We start from the raw sequence: 14,263 nt of genomic DNA, 5'->3' as shown, positions 1-14,263 counted from the left end.
GAAACCCACACGAGTTGATGGAATAATCAAGGGATAATAAATCCCAAGATCCAAAAATTTACCTATAAAAGCTCTTAACCAAACTATGTTTTCCTTCCAATCAAGTAGTCTTCACACAAGAGTTACTTGACAAGGTCAACACCACTAGTTTGTTAACAATTCACACCTACCACAAAGTGAATTTACTATCAACAATGCTATCAAGATGTAATCAATGAATATATCTATATTCATCAACCATGCTAGGCAATTCCATCACAAAGTCAAAATGTTAGGAACTTACCAACTTTGAAACAATTCAAGTATCCAAATCAAGCTCCATTGGCTCCGCCAATGCTTGATCAATTAATGATGGTCCACAAGTCTCAATCCTAGAAACACCATGGACACAATCAATACAACCCATTTACATTACTTGAAAAACAAGTAACCTCTACAAATAGGCATGAAATTTTCAAAAATGTGGAAGATTATCCAAATGATTTTCTAAATGCATTTTCACCAATTAAATCCCTTCCTGGGCATTTCTCCAACATGCATCAAGTCCAATGCATGCCTCAACACACCCAACCAACCAACATTCTTATAAAATCCTAAATATGCAACTTTTCTCAAAGCACAAGAAAGTGAAGAGTTCTTACCACAAGCCACACCACAAAGGTACAAGGATTGATTATCAAGCCTCCAATATCCCAATGTAGCACTCCAAGCGCCTCAACCAAGAGTGGGGCGTCACTTTCTTCTAGGAACAACTCCACACGCAAGGCTCCTTTGTGGGTTCTAAGCTAAGGGTTTTGTTCATTCAATAATCCTATGCATTTTTGCTTCCAACATTGATGGATTTCATTGAGTATTAAGCAAACTCAGATTTCGAGGGTTCAAAGGCTCATAAATGGTGCTATCCTCGGGTGGGTTGGTGAAGAAGAATGAGTTTGGGTGGAAAGAGAAAGTCACTTAAGTGAGATTTTTATAATTTCTGCATATGCTCGTTGGCCTCCTCGCTGCAGCGAGGAGTGGCTGGCTGTGATTTTTATTATATTTTCTCATCTCCTCACTTAACAAACAAAATCACTCTACTTGAGTATTTACTTCATAAATCTCTCATGACGTTCATTTTATTTAATTAAACCTCTTAATTAATCTTTATTATGCACAATTAAATAATTAATCCAATACAATTTCACACTTTACAAATTAGGTTTATTATAAAGTAATCCTGTACCAATTGATTTACATAAATAATTAAATTCAAATTTTCTTTGCACTCGAGGAATTGAAAATCATGTACCAACTAATAGCCATATTAAAATTAAAAGAGACTATTAGTGATAACATATACCTGTTTCTCAAACTATTATTTTATAGTATAATTGATAAATTATCAGTTATTTTTTAAGTACAATTAAAAATAGGATTCATTGATTCTCTTGTCATGATAATTTCTCCCGTCAACGATATCATTTTGGAATGACACATTTAATTCCGAGATGGGAGAACAATAAACTGTTAAAAATAAGTATTACTCTATACGGATTAAATGTTGTTAATAGTTTTTGAAAAGTTTGAATGTAAAGGCAGGAAAAAAAATTAACGGAATCCATTTTCACGTGGGGAGAATTATCACGAAAGGCAACGAGACATTATATTTTGTTATTTTATTTTTACAATGTAGGTACAAAGCCCCACAGTATGAATTTGAGGATGTGCTTTAAGGTAATTGGCACTCAACTGTTCTTCAAAACAAAATATGGACACGATCATATATTTGACGTTCTAAGCAGTATGAACACAAATTGCCTACTTCGCAGAGGTCCCGACCTGACGGTCGAATTTGAATCCTTTACGTTTACCACAATACTTGCCTATCTCATTCAATACAAAAATTTTGTCGTAAATAAGAGAAAATCGTGTTACAAAAAATTGTTCCATAACCTTAGAGAAGACCAATGTACGTAACTATATATATATATATATATATATATATGGGGAGAGATCTTTTGACTCTAGAGTAAGACTTACAACTCTTACTCCTCATCTCAACCGTTGATTTCTGTTCATCTAACGGTTATTTATAACAATTAATTATTTATTTATTTCAAATAAATAATAACCGTTAGATGGACAGAAATCAACGGTTGAGATGAGGAGTAAGAGTTGTAAGTCTTACTCTAGAGTCAAAAGATCTCTCCCCTATATATATATATATATATATATATATATATATATATATGGAAAAGTAAATTTTATGTTGTAGGAGAATTCTAATCTCATGTCATAAATACATTAAGTATGAGACCCACCTATTTAAAAAAAACAAAAAACAAAAAAATAAGCGGCACACCTTTTTATGGTATGTGTAGGAAGGATTTGTTTTCTCATGCAACATGAGAAAAACAAACCCCATATATATATATACATATATATATATATATATATATATATATATATTAGTGAATTAATACTGAAGCGAACTTCATGGCAGTTGATAACAAAATTTAGTACTGCAGGTGATTCTGTTAATGGCAGCTGATACCCAAGCATACCAATTTTTGCACAACATAGAAAAAATACAGTTTCTCTTTTTATTTTAATAATAATTAAAACAGTAATCAAATTACACTGTGGGTTTAGGGTTTAAAAACTCCAAACAATAAAATTATTAATCATAAACTTCTTTATAGGACAAGGTTCATACGAGGAGATCCCTAACATCACGCTCAAATTTTTCCACGTCAGTATAGATGGATCAAACATAAAACATCTAACAGTCTTAAACAAGGATGATAAACCACCGCAGACAAAATGGTAGACATGTAACTTGGGAGTTAAGACTACTCTTCTTCATTGACAAAATTTTCAAATGTATCAATATCCTGTCTGTTTTAAGGCCAAATTCAACTGTTTTCAACAATAGCTCTAAAGTTCACGGTTGAAATTATCCCTATCAGGTAATTCATTGCTTTTGATGTTCTAAACATATGAAACGGAGAAACTTGAGTATAGAAAATGATACAAACACCCCTCATCTCGGACATATAAAGTTACATTTAAGCTCAAAGAATTTGAATAATCACTCAAGCAGTTGAGCATCTTGATTCCGAGCTTGAAAGAACAATAATTTCAAAAAAAACGAGGGGGGAAAATGACTACCTACAGGGAGATCAATATCAGCCTAACAAAAATTACAAGAGGAAGGAGGTGGTGTAGTAGTTGGGGGAAGGGGGGGTGAAAGACGTAGAAGCGCAACAGCAATGAGAAAATACAAACTGCATTTGCATCATCGCAGACTGAAATAGTTTAGGATGGAGACACTTACATTTGCTACAAATAATCTTTATATGAAACTTTCAATATTAAGTTCAACAAAGGAGCAGGGATCCGGAATGTCGAAGTTGTTTAATACCTGAAAGAACACATAGTAGTTTAAATTTTGAAAGAACAAATACAGATTATTTATATATATATATATATATATATATATATATATATATATATATATTATGTGAAAATAGAGGAAGAAAATAGTGCCAAGTAAGAATAGAACTGAAACATTTATTGCCAGAGAGATACAATCTGCTCAACAAAGAAATATGGAATACTTGCGTCTCCATTCTGCAAATCCCTCTCTTGTAATCATTTTAACCAATTCAAAATAACCTCAATTAAAATATGGCTTAATTACAGAAAATAGACACAATCACCAAAACAAAAAAAATACAGGAATGCAAAATCATGTACGAACAAGTGGCCATATTAAATCAAGATAACATAATTTTAGTGATGACAACTACCTCTGGATGAACAATGCCAAAAGTGCCAATGTGCTTTCCCTTGTAAATGATTCTAGCTTGTCTACCAGCAAGAAACTCAGGCTCCTTCAATAAGCAATTGAGTTCATAGAATACTAATCAGCAGCAGAATAAATATCCTTTACAAGAAAAAAAGGACAAAATAAAACACACAGAACTCCTATGCAGGATTATACACTTACATCTGACCGCTCAATATAATAACCTGCTTTATCACCAGGTGAAACAAAGGGAACACCATTCTTTTCCATTACTCTGTCCACCAAGCCATGAATTATCTGCATATCATTGGATAAAATGAAATTCGATCATCCAATTTATTTTTCTCGTGTCTAGAAGGACTACATGCTAACTGTTAGGATTAGCGATATATAATTTAGATATTGAACTTCTTTTACAAATACAGCCAGTGTGGATAAGAACAATCTAAGGTTCTCATCCTACTCACTGATAAATCAAGTAGAGATAGCAATATATCAAATACTTTACATTCAATAACTTATATTCAAATAGCAAAGAACCAAATGAAGTATCATGAAGCATTATTTAGTATACCTCGAATCCCGCATTAGCACCACAGTACAGTGCAGCAAGTTGGCGAAGATTTTTTGCGCCAACATCATTTTTGTCATCCAAAATTGCTATATCACCCACTTCAAAAATCTAAACCAGAATTTTAAGATAGAAATGAGTTGTTCTAAGCTTAAAACAGTTCAGGATAAAAAAAATGAAAAATAGCAATGTACGATGCAGAGGTAGAGTAAACAATTAGTTCTCACCAACTTAAGTTTGAACCTTTCTGTGGAAAAGACTAGGTATCAATATATTTTTCTAATAGCAACCTTTCTAAATTGCACATGTAATATATTATGAACTCATCAGAAGAATCAAGTGATTATGTATTTGGCAGCAGACTTGCTAGGTAATATACTAATATAGCAATCTTTCACATTTTCCATTCGTTTACAAGTCTTTGCATTTCCGGCCAGTTTATCACTTTCTCTACTGCCTTCCAGTTTATTATATGTCATTTATTATTGCTTTCTATGATTTGATAGGTTAATCTCTCTAATACCATAGACACACATCATGATTCATGTTAACATTGCATGCGAAATGATATCTCTAATTAAGGAAGTGGCAATGTGAAAATGACATAATGATTTGGACAATAATTTTCTAAGCAGATATATTACACTGAAAGAATATACCTAAAATGAAAGATCCCATACAATTTACTATCACTGGCACTGAATTTTCATGTGACAACCACACTTTTATACATCAACATCACCTTTATCCCAAAGGATCACACTTTCATGATAGAAAATATGATTACTGTAAAGACTCATGATAGAAATATCAATAACCAAAGGGACGAACTTAAAATAATACCTTTATGGGCTTTGGATGATCCTTGTTGTGAGCAACAGTTTTCAAAATACCAGGCATAAGACTAGTCCGGACAGCCTGAATATATGTTAGACATAAAAAATAAATTATATGAATTAAGGCCAAAAACTAAAAAAAAATAAGGAGAGAAAATCAATATATCATTTTTATCTTGGTGAAAAACCAATATATCACTAATGAATACACACATCCAACCTGTTGCTTGAAAGTTTTTTTTAAGGAAATATAGGACTAAAAGCAACAGAACAGATGACCGACAGATATAAATTGAATGAATTTTGGGTTCTCAGCAAGAAGTGAGAAACAACATCAGTACAGTGAACCCATCTAAATGCCAGGTCAACATATACAAGTAAGTGTTGCAAATATAATATAATATAATATATAAAACCATTTATTTGCCTCTCCCAATAGATTAAGGGTGTGCATGACAACCATTCTATTCCCTAGCACTGTTTCTGAAAAGAATCAATTATTTTCTATTTATGTGCCTTGGAGCAGTTTCTGAGAAAAAAAATGTGTTTGATAACATGTTCTATTTTTATTCCGAGAATGAGAATTGCGTTTGATAACACAACAAATAATATAATAAAAAATAATTTCTATTAAATATAAAAATTTTTTGGATCATCACTTTCCTTTCCATATGGTGTGGTTGTGGTGGCGGCGGCTGTATGGTAGTGGTGGTGGCATTGACGTGGTGAAGATAGTGGTGGTGGTTGTGACGACAGTGGCTGAGACGATAACAGTGGTAATGGTGGTGGTGGAGGTGACGACAGTGGCTGCGACAATGGTGGTGGATATGGTGGTTGGTGGCGACAACAATGATAGCAGTGGCATGATGGTGGTGGTGGTGGTAGTGACTACGGCGGTGGCGGTAGTGGTAGGTGACAATGGTGGTGGTGGTGGTGGTGGTGGTGGTGATGGTGGCAGTGGTGGCGATGGCGTGGTGATGGTAGTGGTGGGGGTGGTGTAATAGTGGCGATGGTGGTGACCGTAATGGCTTTGACGATGGTGGTAGTGGTTGGTGGTGGCGGCGGTGACGACGACGGTGGTGGCTGTGACAATGGTAGTGGTGGTTGGTGACAGTGGAGGTGATGGTAGTGGTGGCGTCGTGGTGATAGTAGTGATGGCGATGGGGTGGTGGCAGTGGCGTGTGATGGCGATGGTGGCAGTGACGACAGTGGTTGCGATAATAGTGGTGGTGGTAGATGGCGGTAGTGGTGATGGTGGTGGTGACGATGATAGTGGCGGCGGCGGCGGCGGCGGTAATTGTGGTGGTGGTGACGATGGCATGGTGGTAGTGATGGTGGAGGAGGTGGTGGTAATGATGGTAGATGTGGAGAGTGATTGAGAGAGATAAGTGTTTCTCCTTTTGTGCCCAGGAACAAAAAAGCACAAATTTTTTGATTCTTTTTTCTGTTCCCCGGCACAAAAATTAAACCGGTTCATCCCGGAAACAAAAAAATAAACCGGTTTTACCAAACGAGTTTCCTATCCATTTCTGTTCCCGGGAACAGAAATTAAAAAAGAATTGATTCCGGGAAGGTTGTCATGTGCACCCTAAGCTTTTGGGAGAATTGGTTACTTTACATGGTATTAAAGCTTTTATGACCAAGTGATCTAGAGTTCGATCCTTGTCGCGTCCATATTTTTCTAATAATCTTCTAATAAATATTATAAAATTTCTTAGCACAGGTGATGACCTTGTGCACTATTCACCTTGTAAGCCCAATAGGCTCTTGCATGAGAGGGCGTTAGAAAAATATAATATAATATATAAAATCATTCATTTGCCTTCACTAACAATTTAAGCTTTTGAGAGAATTGGTTGCATGATAGTAGGTATATTGCATCCTAACCAGTTCAATGTTGGTATTATACAATTCTAGCAACTCAAGTATGCAACTTGTTCAACTTCAAAGTATATCCCCAAGTAAATCTACTACTAAAGAGCAGATAGCAGATAAAATACAGGTGATTGATCAAGTCAGGAATATTCAACTTCAGATTGCAATTCAATACTGGGAATATAATCCATGCAGCAGAAAACCAAAAAAAGGAAAAGAGAACAGTCTGTCGTGATGATTTGTAGATGGCAGCCTGGATGCAGCAGCACTGCCATCCTGTGATGCATTCGATGATACTATTCTTTTCTCATTTCAACTCTTAGATTAATTTAGCATGATTAGCCTTTCTAAGTAAAAATTACTCTTCCGATCAAAGATAAGTAAAGGAAGAAAGAAATAATATTAGTAAAAAATAAAAACTATCAGAGGAGCTATGTATGAGAAACAGTGAGAACTATTAGTAGTTTGCACAACTCGAAAAGACAGGAAAGAATATAAACAACTTCCGAGAACTACGTGAAGAGACAAATACTAAAAAGGACAATTTAAAGACTTTCTATTGTCATTGCAATTAGATTAACTTCTTTGTATAAGCTTAGTAGGCACATTGCCATTGAAAAAGGAAGATAAAGCGTGTGAACCTCAAAGTCTGAAGACCTAGGGTTTCCAATGACGACTGCTTTAGATTTATCATCTTTGCGGTTTAGCAAGGCAAAGTTTTCCCTTTTAGAGCAAAGTATAAATGTCAAGACCTCTGTGAACCCAATCATTGCGACCTGAAAAGAAGTTAGTAATAAAAGGATTCAGATAACTGGGCACTTTAAACAACTAACAGTAACATTCATGAATATGCCGTGCTTTAGTAATTTATTCTATTGCACTGGGTTTAACAAAGATAATATGATTGGCTTATTTAAAGAGAAATCAAAAGCATGAATCATTAACCTGCTTCAATCAAGGAGTCAAATGATCTGTTATTTTGTTCTATACCTCTTTTCTGATAAGATCACTAAGCTCATTCAGAGGAAGCATTGTCAAGGAAGTAGCCAATCTCTTTGAGCCCCGATTATCTACTACTGCTTTATCCTTGATAGCATTGAATCCATAAGCAATTGCAACATCCTATAGACAAAAAAAAAAAAAAAAGAGCATGGCTTATCAGTAAAATACACATAGATCCAAAACATGCATTTAGGAATAATCAAGTCTATCACTGCCAGTACCTCCATAACATCACACGGGTGAAGAATATCACTTCTATGGGGAGGTACAGATACAACAAAGTTACACTGCTTATTGTCAGATGTAGACTGTTCAGCTTGCAATTGCATCCGATTTAAGAGCTTAGTGACCTGAAGTAGAGGGAGGTTATGAAACAGAAATGACAAGTTAGACAATATTTATTCACTTCAGTTGCTGCCAGAACACAATGAGCATTGAATCTTGCATTAGAGACAATACACTGCGCATAGAAAGAGTAAAATGCATGCATAAAAGAAAACACACCTACCCTGAAATACGTACAAATCTTAAAAATAAAATATATTGATTGTTTAAACACATACCAAATTTAGTCCTCAAGATAAATTAACTTAAGATAATAAAAATGTTAATACTAAGCTTAATCAGTTATCAATAGTCAATTTGCAAGTGCAGGAACAAGCCATTCAATATAAAGCACCAAAATTCTCCTTAGATTTTACATTACAGGAAATAATTACCTCTTCTGCCTCCAATGATACCCCAGTCAATCCAGTAACGTAAGATAGAGAAACTTCCATATTGTAGACAGATAAATCAGGATATATGTGTGACTTTCCATCGGAAGAAATCACTTCAACTGGTTCAATGACAAACTTATTTTCACAATATTCTGAGAAGGCTGTCACCTAAGAAAACATAGAATAGTCTGTCATCATCTAAACAATTGTAACACCTATAAAATGCAAACAGAAAAGCATAAAATGAAATTCACTACTCCACCATTATATTTAAAACAATCTTCGCCTTTGTCAGATCAGTAGCAGTACATTCAATCAATACATTCTTAGTCTCCAGAGTGATGGCTGAATGTGCACCATTGATAATTGGGGGTAAAGATAAAACAGTTCTGTCAAATCATTATAGTATATCAATAACTGAATTTAACAACAGAATATAGGAAGCAAGGAGATTAGAGAAAAATAAAGACCAAGTGCCACTAGTTTGCCATTCACAAAAAGCACAATTAACAGAAAATAGAGCAGGAGTGATCGTTAAAAGCACTTCTGCAAGTTAACCTGACACAAATTTAGTGGAAAATCATCTCATTGAAGAAAATATGACAGTTTTTTTCAGTTTAAGCTTCCATACAATGACTAGTATGCATCTGAGTGTGCACGTGCATCATGAGTTAAAATTTAATAGCATATTGTTGGGTTTCATTTGCAAGGTATGGGACTTAGAGTCCCACATTGGTTGTATGGGCAACTAATGTGGGATTTATAAGGCCTTGGGCACTCCTACCCTTTGAACTAGCTTTTGAGGTGGTGCATCCCAAGGTCTCATCAAATGATATCAGAGCATCCATCACGTGGAGTGTGCATGAGGGCACGCACTAGGGAAGCTTGTGGAATGTTGGGTTCCATTTGCAAAGTATGGGACTTGGACTCCCACATTGGTTGTATGGGCAACTAATATGGGATTTATAAGGCTTTGGGCACTCCCACCCTTTGAGCTAGCTTTTGGGGTGGTGCATTCCAAGGTCTCATCACATATATAACTAGTTTACACTGCGGCCATTTTTATACAATTATTTTGTTGAAAAACTTACAACACCTTCACATTACAATGCATACAATGAGTATATTTTATGCTCTATATCTGTCATAGTTTATTTTTTATGAATTAGAATTTCAAACACTAGTCAGTGAAACCAGAAGAGAGATGAAGAAGAAAGAGAGAGAGGAGAGAAAAGAGAAAAATATCTCATGTTTTCATTATGTGTAAATCAGCACACGTGACCCCCTTATAGTGCTAAGGGTAAGAGCCACGTCACTGGTTCTGTTGAACAGAATTGGTAAGTGTAACTAATTACACTTGGTGTATTACAAAAGTACCCTTATCAGATATTACAAATATATCCCTATGTATCTACTCTAATAGCCCCCCTCAAACTCAGGGTGGATGAAACAAAGAGTGATAGTCAACCACACTGAGTTTGTCACGCAGAACAGCAAAACGAGAGGTAGAGAGGCTTTTGGTGAGAGTGTCAGCAAGCTGATCTATAGCAGGAACGTGACAGACACAAATGTCTTTAGCTAGAACCCTCTCACGAACAAAAAATAAGTCAAGTTCCATGTGCTTGGTACGAGCATGAAGAACAGGATTGTGGGACAGTGAAACTGTGCTTAGATTATCACAGAAAATCAGGGGAGTGGAGAACTGAATATGAAATTCATGTAATAGAGACTTGAGCCAAAGAACCTCAGAAGTGGCAAGTGCAAGGCTACGGTATTCAGCCTCAGTGCTAGACCGTGCAATCAATGGTTGTTTCTTGGACCACCAAGAGACCAAGTTAGATCCAAAAAACACACAGGCAACTGATGTTGAACGTCGATCATCTGGATCCCCTGCCCAATCAGCATCACAGAAGGCAGTGATAGAAAAGAGATGGCTGGGATGACAAGGTTGCAGCAACATCCCATGCTTGAGTGTACCCCGAAGGTACCTTAAAATGCGTTTGACAGCTGACCAGTGTTCTTCAAAAGGCTGAGACATAAACTGACAAGCTTTGTTCACTGCATAGCTAATTTCTGGCCGTGTGAGAGTTGCATACTGCAAAGCTCCAATAATGGAGCGATAAAATGAGGGGTCTAAGTAATAATTGGAACCATATTTGGACAACTTGCAGCCAGAAGGGAGGGGAGTAGAAATTCCTTTTGCTTCAGCCATATTGGCTTTGGTAAGCAGGTCTCTGATGTATTTGGACTATGATAGAAAGCGGCCACCAGAAGCTGACTTCTTGACTTCAATACCAAGGAAAAAATCAAGATCTCCAAGATCTTTTAGAGAAAAAACAGCATTCAGATTATGAACTAAAGAGTGAAGCAAGCTAGCATCACTTCCAGTGATGATTATATCATCTACATAAACTAGGAGGAACACACAGTGATTGGACTTCCTATAGATAAAAAAGGAAGGATCACATTTGCTTGCCAAAAATCCAAGCTGAAACAAAGATGCCTTGAGTTTGTCAAACCAGGCCCTTGGTGCCAGCTTTAAACCATATAAAGCTTTATGTAACCTGCAAACAAGAGACTTATCAGAAAATTCAAAACCAGGGGGTTGTGTCATGTAGACTTCTTCCTCTAAAATGCCATTGAGAAAGGCATTATTGACATCCAACTGTCTTAGCTGCCAACCAAAAGAAATGGCAATAGTAAGAATGACCCGAATGGTAATGGGCTTCACAATTGGGGAGAATGTCTCAGTGAAGTCAAAATCAGCTTGCTGGTGGAAGCCTTTAGCCACTAATCTGGCTTTGTACCTGCTGATAGAGCCATCTGGGTTCTCCTTAATCCGAAAGACCCATTTGCAGCCAATGGCCTTTCTGTTTTCGGGAAGGGGAACTAAGGTCCAGGTAGAATTAGCTTGAAGAGCATTGATTTCCGATTGCATAGCAGTAAGCCAATTGGGATTGACAAGAGCCTGTTTGAGTGAGGTAGGTTCAAGAGAAGTCAGTAGTATTTGAGGTAGTTGGGCAGACTTAGATCGAGTGAGGATAGTATGAGAAGGAGAAGAACGAAGGGAACCAGAGGGTATATACTCCGAACCAGAACTGGTGCTAGAAGAAGAGAAAGGGCTAGAGTTAGCTGAAATTGGAGAGGATAAACTGATACCTGAACCAGAAGGTGATACATCACTGTTGGAATGTGAAGTGCTTGCTGCTTGGGAGGATGAGGATGAGGGATCAGCTGGACTGACTGAGGTTGAACCAGAAGAGGATACTGACCTGGATGCTGGGAGAGGAGAGGTATACTGCTGTAGAGGAGAGTCACTCTGTTGACTAGAGATTGGTGTTTGGGAACAGGGTACAGAAGAAGGTACCAATGGAATTAAGTTGGAAATGGGTTGTGAGGTAGTACTGGCAGGAAGAGAGGATGTCACATGTGTCCAAGAGGTATATGGAAATTTTGTTTCATTAAAAAGGACATCCTTGGAAATGAACAGACGACCAGAGGAGTTGAGACATTTGTAGCCTTTGTGATTGGGAGAGTAGCCAAGAAATAAGCACTCACTGCTTCTAAAGTCCAACTTATGATTATTATATGGTCTTAAGAAGGGAAAACATGCACAGCCAAAGACTTTAAGACTCTTATAGTCAGGGACAGATTTAAAAAGTTTAGTGAAAGGGACCTCAAAGTTCAATGATGCTGTAGGAAGGCAGTTGATAAGGTGGACAGCTGAGATAAATGCATGATCCCAAAATTTGATGAGCAGAGATGCATGTGCAAGTAAGGTAAGACCAGTTTCTACTATGTGACGATGTTTCCTCTCAACCACTCCATTGTGATGGTGAGTGTGAGGACATGTAATTCTGTGAATGATACCATGTTGTTTCAAAAGTTGATGAAAAGAACGAAATTCTCCTCCCCAGTCAGTTTGGAGAGCTTTTATAGAGGATTGAAAATGATTTGAAACAAGAGTTTTAAACTGAGAAAAAATAATTATAGTTTCAGATTTTTGTTTGAGAGGATAAATCCAAGTATACCTAGAGTGAGCATCTACAAAGGAGATATAGTATGCAAATCCCAAGGTTGATTTTACTGGGGCAGGACCCCATAAGTCACTGAAGACCAAATCAAAAGGTTTTTCATAGACTGAGGTTGAAGTTGGTGAATGCAATCGGTGAATTTTACCCATACAACAAGCTGAACAAAAATCAATGTCACTTTTATTTGGAATAGGGACATTACAAGACTTTAAAACAGAATTGAGAGCCTCAGTGTGAGGATGACCCAAACGACAATGCCATAAAGAGTACATGTATGATGAGCCTACAACTTTCTGATGACCAGAAGCAACATTTATTGTACATGGGGAATTGACACTTGAAAAAGAAGGACTAGAACCTAAAGACTTATTACAAAGAGACATTGAGTTGGAGACACAAGTCTGACTTGAGGCTGGAGCAAGATGTACTCCATTGAAACGATATAGACCATCTGATCCCAAGTCACCCTCCAACAGCACTTCATGAGATTCCTGTGATTTGACACAGCAAGTAAAGGGGTGAAATTCAAAATAAACTCTATTGTCCCTGGCAAATTTACTCACACTGATAAGGTTTTTAGTGATGGAAGGTACAAGCAATAAGTTGTGAAGGTGCAAGTGAGTGTGTGGGTTAATAGGAGAGGGAAAAGAGGATAAACCAGTGGCATGAACTTTCAGATCTTGTCCATTTCCTATGTAAACCTGATCTGCACCTGTCAGCTGAGTACTTTGCAGGAGGTTTTGAGGATGAGACGTGACATGATGAGAAGCCCCTGAGTCTGGAAACCACTCAATGGCTTGAACACTTGGAGGAGTTGGCAATAAACCTTGCCCTTGTGAAGCAGTATTGCATTGTTGTGGAGGCATGTGTTGGTTCTGATTTGTAGTGAGGAGAACTTGAGGAGAATGTGGGGAAGGTCGAATATACTGGTGTGACCTTTGAGAGTAGGACTGAGCAGCTGGAAAGTGCTGTGAAGCTGTAGATAGAGAGTGATCAGGTACAAAATTTTCATCAAAACGGTACCAACAGCTCTGGACACTGTGTCCAAACTTATAGCACAATTGACATTGCAGGTTGTTGCGTCCATAGCTTCTGCCACTTCTGTTATAACGCATGAAAGATCTTCCTCTTCCTCTACCAGTGCCATAAGACCTCTGGTTTGGCAGACTGTGATCATGACTTTGTTGAATAGTACGAAGAGGAGCTCTGCTAGATGTGGAATCAGTTTTCTGATCAGTAGGTTGTGCCTGTACAACATTCACAGACATTGACTCTGCCAGAAGTGTCTCATTTTGCTTTGCAAGCATCATCTCATGAGACATTAATTCAACACGTAGATCATTGAGTGAATAGGGATTTTCACGAGCTCTAACAGCTGTAACAAAGGCGTTGAACTCTGCAGGAAGTCCAGCTAGGATTATTTCCATTTGTTCTTC

The 14,263-nt window shown here is 37.1% G+C and overlaps 1 protein-coding gene across 1 annotated transcript; it reads right to left on the bottom strand.

Annotated features, from left to right (window-relative positions):
- Positions 1–2,862: 2,862 nt before the first annotated feature.
- Positions 2,863–9,205, bottom strand: LOC133308570 (phenylalanine--tRNA ligase beta subunit, cytoplasmic). Its single transcript, XM_061509202.1, has 10 exons — positions 9,056–9,205; positions 8,794–8,961; positions 8,296–8,424; positions 8,063–8,194; positions 7,714–7,848; positions 5,205–5,279; positions 4,365–4,472; positions 3,992–4,087; positions 3,792–3,875; positions 2,863–3,403 (listed from the first exon to the last, which is right to left on the bottom strand). Exons 1-10 carry the CDS (start codon positions 9,056–9,058, stop codon positions 3,335–3,337), a joined length of 999 nt encoding a protein of 332 aa, XP_061365186.1. The 5' UTR covers positions 9,059–9,205; the 3' UTR covers positions 2,863–3,334.
- Between the last annotated feature and the right edge of the window lie 5,058 nt (positions 9,206–14,263).

Source organism: Gastrolobium bilobum, unplaced genomic scaffold (genome assembly GCF_033153095.1).
Source record: "Gastrolobium bilobum isolate Gb01-03AN ecotype WA unplaced genomic scaffold, APGP_CSIRO_Gbil_v1 utg18308, whole genome shotgun sequence".
Classification (NCBI taxonomy): domain Eukaryota; kingdom Viridiplantae; phylum Streptophyta; class Magnoliopsida; order Fabales; family Fabaceae; genus Gastrolobium; species Gastrolobium bilobum.
Note: the sequence above shows the minus strand (reverse complement) of the source record. Positions and strands in the feature narration are given on the sequence as shown.